At 37.1% G+C, this 6,903-nt stretch overlaps 1 protein-coding gene across 1 annotated transcript; it reads right to left on the bottom strand.

The window, feature by feature from the left end:
- Positions 1 to 664: 664 nt before the first annotated feature.
- Positions 665 to 2,591, bottom strand: LOC133788812 (inactive protein RESTRICTED TEV MOVEMENT 2-like). Its single transcript, XM_062226414.1, has 2 exons — positions 2,282 to 2,591; positions 665 to 1,672 (listed from the first exon to the last, which is right to left on the bottom strand). Exons 1-2 carry the CDS (start codon positions 2,400 to 2,402, stop codon positions 780 to 782), a joined length of 1,014 nt encoding a protein of 337 aa, XP_062082398.1. The 5' UTR covers positions 2,403 to 2,591; the 3' UTR covers positions 665 to 779.
- Positions 2,592 to 6,903: the final 4,312 nt, after the last annotated feature.

Here is a 6,903-nt window from a genome sequence, read left to right as displayed (position 1 = left end):
CCGACGCAATTTATATCTTTACCAACACTTTTATGATTTTCCCCAACACATTTTTAATTCTTTCTTGGCACATTAACATAATACATCGAAAAAATTCAACACGTAAATATGGAAAAAAAAAACTATTCCCAGCAAAACTAGATTAAAAATTTTGGAAAAAGAGTCGTCATCTTTGTCGGTGCATTTTGTCAATGTGCCAACAAAACTCTTTTCCTGGAACGCTTCTTAGTTTCATCGCCAGCAAAAGTAAAAAACCTTTATCAACGCAAAAAGCCATCAACATTATATCCAACTTTTACCGGTACGTTTTTTGAATTGCGCCAACAAAAATTTATTTTATCAGCGCAATTCTGAAACACTTAGTGATGATAAAATATTTAAGAAAAATAATTAAAATATATTAATAATTCTAATGAAGGTCTCTTTGCTTTTTAATAAGTTTTTAATTTTTTTTTAATTTTTCTATACGCAATTTTGAATGTAATTATGTTTCCCTAATCTGAATTTATTTTCTGGCTCATTCCTGGTCATAATATAACTTTCAAATTAAAATGATAAATGATTTGAATATTAATTTAATAAGCAAACTCTATTTTCTTTCATATATATAAAATGAAAAGATAATTAATTATTATCAACAAAGAATATTTTATAATCTTGCACGTGAAGAAATGTTATTATAACTTCTTATTCATCTCACACAAAGTAAAAGTAAGTACGTGCATGGTACATGAAAACAATTTACATACGATAACATAATAAATTGGTGAAGGAATTAATTATAGCTCTGATGAGCTCTTGTTTTCAACACCACCAAAAGCCCTGATAAAGATATTCCTTACATACAAAGCAAGAACTCCAACAAACAATACAGCTAGAGCCGAGTTAACCAATGTCCTCGCACTAATCTTCTTCACTTGCTCCATTATTCTTCCCTTCTTATCTAACCCTTCACCAGATTTACCAGTAGCCTTATCAGCAATATCATCACTTGCTTTTTCCTTACCCTTCTTATTATCATAATCATCCCTATCCAACTTCTTCTCAGATTTCTCTTCAGCTGCTCTGCTTGGCATCATCTTCTTCTTCTTCTGATCATCAGAGGGTGCCGCCGCAGTAGTTGGCATTATCTTCTTCTGGTCGCCTGGTGCGGCGGCCGCCTTCTTGTCCGGCGTTGTCTTGGTTGTAACATGTTTGGTATCATCAAGCAATTCCTTCCTCCTACGATCAGCCTCAGCCTCCGCATTATTGACAATGTGTTGTTTCTGGTCCTTGTTGGCTTTGGCATGATCGGCTTGCTGTTTTAGGATGGGAGTTGGAGTTGGAGGGGTGGGGATGGCATTAGGGAGTTGTTGTCGTTTTTGGTCATGAGCTGGTGATGATGAGGCTGGTGCTGGCGTTGGGGTTGGGGTTGGGGTTGGGGTTGGGGTTGGGGTTGGAGTTGGAGTTCTCCGGGGTGGCTGAGCAGCAGTAATAGTTGTTGGTTTTGGTAATTTGACGTAAAGAATTCCACCTTCGAATTTGGCAGAGATTTTGGAGGTGTCACAGCTGGGGTCCAGCTCAAACTCCTTGCTGAAACGACGCCATTTGTTCTGACCTATTGGTCGTTCACCACTTATTCTCAGTTTTCCAGCTGAGGTTATTTGTATCTTCAGTCTCTCCTTTTGAAAGCCTTGATCAATTGTATATATATAAGTAATTTAAATATTGAATCGTACATATAATTTTATACAAAGCATATATATTGTGATGCAACTTAATCATTTATATACAAAATTTACATGTTTCACTCTTATTAAAAGTCTCAAAATTTCTTTATGAAATTAGCTAATACTCATTTACTTGCAGCTTTGCAAAATGCATGATGATCGATGCGATGGATTGCGATACTATTTTTTAATTTTCTTTAATGAAAAACATAGGATCTCTATGAAGCTAAAGAGTCATTGATATGCTATTGGAAAGTGTGAATGCCAAACCGTATTATTAGTATTAACTATTAATTGTTAAGTTACATATAAAATCTGTGTTCCTATAAAAGCTATAATTACCAAATAAACCGACAATTTTTGATGAAAATTAAATAAATATAATTTAATATCTACCAATATCATCTCTCCAAAAAAAAAAAAAAAAAACTAATGTGAATAAAGACCAAAAACAAAAAATAGATATATGTGATCATAGAACAAGAATAATGAACGTGCTAAAGTCAAAATATGAGCAAAATTACATATATTTATATAAACATATATACATGTGAGCATTAAGTAAAATAAACCTGGTAAGAAGACAAGAAGAGTGTCAGAAGCCTCATCCTTGACCCATTCCAAGGGTGGTTCGAATTCTTCATACGATTTATTCTGATTAGCAGATGTAGTAGCTGGCTTAGATGTATCCATATAATACTAATTAAAACCTCACCCTTTCAACTTGAAAGAAATATTTTTCTCTGAGATAAATATTTAGCGATGGGAAACGGAAGACTGTGGTGGCCTTGGATTTATAGTACTAGCTAGCATTAGTTTGGAGACGAGGATGCAAATTATGTTCCATGTGTTTTCTTTTGATATGGTTATTCCTTGTTTTTTGTTATTTTTTCCTCTTAATTCGTAGATAGCTTTCTTTTGGGTTTTGGTCTAAGTTTGTTTCTTTCGGTTGATTAAAGGCTTCAAATTAGATATACTTTAATTGCATATGCTTCCCATATGGAAATCTTGTCCATTCGGCAAAGGAAAAGCAAAGGTTCTTTGTCGCTTCATATTCTCTTTTTCTCTCTCAAGGAATTAATTTATTTTTAAGTTAGGCATTAGAATATTTGTTAGACAGGTACAAACTTTGAATTGGAAACAAGATAAATTGTTATAAACTTTTTGTTATATGAAATTAAAATATCTGTAGAGTTATTTTGGTAATTAGATATAAATTCTGAACTTTTTAAAAACAAAATAGGATTATTAATTTTTTTATAAAGAAAAATCATATATCCTTCATTAATTTGAGAGAAATTTACAAAAATACATTAATTAAATTTTTTTTTTTAAATATGAATTTTTGTACAAAAACACAAAGGGGCATAATTTTTTTTTCTTTATGTAATTTTATCAATTTATTTTATTGTTTTTTTTATTTAGTTTTATCTCATCTCTCACCATATATACTACTAAGTTATTAATTCATTTATTTAAAGATTTTTCAATATTAATATTAGATACTTTCTCAAAGCAATGTCACTACAAAAATAGAGGCTCTACCGACAACATGTGTGGTTAGTAGAAATCACAAAGTGTTTGATGTTAAGTTGACGGTAGAACCTCGTCGGTAGAAGCCAAACTCTATCGACAACAACATTTTTGTAGTTGGTATAGGGTGTAGCGACAACACCCCGTGGTCAACAAAAGCCTCTTAGGCCGTCGACAGAGAGTTATGTCAAATCATTTACTTGCTGCCCTATGCCGACTGGGATGTTGTCGGTACAGCTTTTACCAAAAACAATGTATTTGTTTTTTTTTTTTTGTGCATATCCATTTTAATATTAATAATATTATAATTAAATTGTTTTTTATATCTGCGTTAATAATAATATAATAACAAAATTTATACTAAAACACTTTCATTAAAGGCTTCAAGCTAAATACATGAGATTTTTTAAGTTCAGGTTCAAAGTCATACATTGTTCTTAAAATTAATGTATCATAATTTGTGAAAACAAAACATAGAAGTGATAAGTCGACTGTAGCGTCCTAAAACTCCTAATAAGGGTTAATATGTTGATTATTGTGTCGGGAGGGCATAAGTGGAATTATTGTGAAATTTTGTGATGATAATATTGAATAAATATGTGATTATGTGAATTATATGAGTGATATTATGATATGACTGTTCATGCATGTTTATGTGTATTTGTTGACCTTGATTTTGGTCAACTGACACAGAGTCAAAATACGCTTGACGTGGATGAATGCGTTGAAAAGAATGTGATGACGAAAATAATAAGAACACGATATTTTATAGTGGTTCGGCCCCAGAATCTGGTAATAACCTACGTCCACTTAGATTGTTATTGATGTGAGAGTCGAAGGAGTGATCAAAGAACTAGGGTTCAATGAGTTTCACTAACCTCTGAAGAACAATACAATATTTCAGATAGAATTACTCTTGTCTCAAATAATCCGAAAGCCAAAAGTCCATTCCTTGAGCTATCTTTCTCTATTTATAGGCTCAAGGGGGATTACATGAATTTGTTACAGATATTCTCTCATAAATAATCAGATATTCAGGAGATTGTGGGAGTCAATTTCGGGATTTACAAAGATCTTTATGGAGACATCATGTTGCATGCGGAACCATCGACCAAACTGGTCGCAGGTAAGACTAGGCCACCTACTGCTTATAATGTGCCTTCTGGTCGATATCCTAGCAGAGTTCCTCCAAGTGTCAGCCACGTGTCCAGGAATCACTCGCCACGTCATCTATGCCAGTTTTTTTGATAACATTTGCCCCCCAAGTTTATTTATTACGAGCAATGAATAAAATTTTGAGGAAAAGACCCTTCGGTGACCCCGCCATACGTGTCAGAACCCTTCGTGTGTTCTTGTAAAAAGCAACCTACTCTTGTCTAATCATGACTTTTCGCTTCCCCAGTAATAATTCAACGGCTATCCCGCTTCCCCATACTTCGAAAAAGGGGAAACTGATGATTAATCACTTTTAATGCCACAGACAAACTTATATATAACATCTCCGAAGTTCCCTTTTTCTTTTTACACACGCCATTACTCTTTCAAGAAACCCTAAAACCAGAGCTTCCGTTTTTCCTCTGGAGACCGTCTCTTTGCGTTCTCAAAACTCAGTCCGAGAGTTCCCTGATCTCCGAAAACTTTTGCCAATCTTCTCGACCTTCTTTCTGGTAAGTCTTTGAATCTTTACGTTTCGTATTATTGTAATGCATGTTCCTGTATGTTTAACTGTTGAGTTTATCTACTTCTGGGTTGAGATGCTTGTCAGTAGAATGTCTTGTGGGTGAAAAAATGTTACGAGTTAGTTTGATAGTTGAGATCATACTTTTTAGGACGTAAAACCGAAGTAAAGATTCGATTTTTAGGCCAGCCAGAAAAATAGGTTTTTCCCGCCCTAAGGGGAGTTGAAAAAGATTTTACGAAAAACATTTTGCTTTCACCCTTTGATCTGTTTCTCAAACTGTTCGTGTGAGATTTTTTAGCTTTTTGTTAGAATGCTGCTGTATAAAAGCTTAACTTTTATACTCGTTATTCTAAAAAGCCTTAAAAATTCTCTATCCTCACCTCCCCATTCTTCTATTTGCAGACTTTAATGCCAGATTTGTGGGGAGGTGAACGGCCCATCGACGACGATCTTCTTGCCCAGCTGCTCGAAGGCGAAGAACAACCGACCGACAGAATTAACGAGATCCCTTTTTCACGATCTTCTCCTAGACCTCGCCCATCTCCTCCTCAAATGGCCCGTTCTAAATCCTTAGGCAAGAAAAGACCTGACTCAGAAGATAGCCCAAACTCTCCTGCCTAGCCTGATTCACAGGCTAGGGTTCCTTCGACCAGCGATTGAGAAAATACCGCTCCTGACCCTAATATCCAAACTAGAGCCCGCCCTCGTCATCGGAATCTGCTTGATGTCGAGTGGTATCTCTCCCCGACCAGCCAAGTCACTCCTCGGATGCTTGCCAACTACCTTAGGAAGTATCCTCTCACAGGGGTCAATCTCAAGATTCCTGCTGCAGACCAAAGGGCTAACCTTCCCGGAGGTGTATACAGTGCTTGGTCTAGGTATCATATAGAGGCGGGGGCTACCCTCCCTCTACATCCTTTTTATCAGGGGGTGGCCAACTATTTTGGTGTCGCCCCCTTCCAAATTACTCCGAATGGATATAGAATGCTGGCCGCACTCTATATCCTGTATAAACTTAAAAAATGGCCAGAACCTACCCCCCATGAGGTCAATTATCTCTTCGACCTCAAGTCCAACCCTCAACAGTATGAGACGGGCTTCTTCCACCTTTGTCACCAGGAGAAAAATCTGACGTTCCTGAGTGACACCACGCACATATCCAACGTGGGGCAGTACAGCAAGGAGTACTTCCTTACTCCGGACATGACCAGCAACAACCTGGCCTTCGCCCGAGGAGGTAAATGTTGTTTTTACTAGTCGATACTTTCCATCAGCGAATTTCCTTTCATTTTTCTTAAAGTATACTTTGTCTTTCAGGCCCATGGTTACGTCCGACCCCAACACCAGACATGGTGTTGAGGTCCACCGCTTTGTCCAGGATGACAGACGCAGAAAAAAGCGTCAAGTCCCTGGTTACTGATGAAAATTTGAGGCTATCTGGCCTCCTGGCTCCTCGCCATGAAACAAGAGGACCCGTGGTAGCCGATGCCACTGCCGAGGGGGTTCCCGAGCAACAACCCCTTGCGTCCCCTCCGCGAAGGAGGCCGACGGGGGTTACAATCAGGGAACCCACTGGCAATCCTTCTGCAGAAAGGCCTTCTGCACCCCAAGGCAAGGGGAAACAAAAGGCAACAGAATCCGTTGTGGACTTGGGGGAATCCTCCGATGAAAACGGTACAGTTATTTTGCTTTTAAATAGCTTGCCAATTCCCTGTCACTTGTTTGATGGGGAGGGCAACTTTACATATACTCCAAATCTAGGGCCAGACTTCTTCGTGCCAGATAGTGAGTGTGTGACTAATAGGGTCAATAGTATAGCGACCAGTAGTTGTAGCTCGGGTATTAAACTTTGTGACCTCTTTCCTGTTTTATCAAGAGTTCTTATCTGCTTTTATCTTATCATTTGCATATGTTCATTTATATGCAGATATGGCCACTCCCAATGTCTTCGATTTATATCAGACCGAGGAGAAAGTAGAA

The sequence above is a fragment of the Humulus lupulus genome, chromosome 7 (genome assembly GCF_963169125.1).
Source record: "Humulus lupulus chromosome 7, drHumLupu1.1, whole genome shotgun sequence".
Taxonomy (NCBI): domain Eukaryota; kingdom Viridiplantae; phylum Streptophyta; class Magnoliopsida; order Rosales; family Cannabaceae; genus Humulus; species Humulus lupulus.
Note: the sequence above shows the minus strand (reverse complement) of the source record. Positions and strands in the feature narration are given on the sequence as shown.

What these genes read in the sequence shown, in the direction of transcription:
- LOC133788812 (XM_062226414.1), bottom strand. Translation starts at nt 2,402, where the DNA reads ATGGATACATCTAAGCCAGCTACTACATCTGCTAATCAGAATAAATCG. An exon ending in TCTTCTTGTCTTCTTACCAG is followed by an intron (nt 1,673 to 2,281) that starts GTTTATTTTACT and finishes CAATTGATCAAG; the next exon opens with GCTTTCAAAAGGAGAGACTG.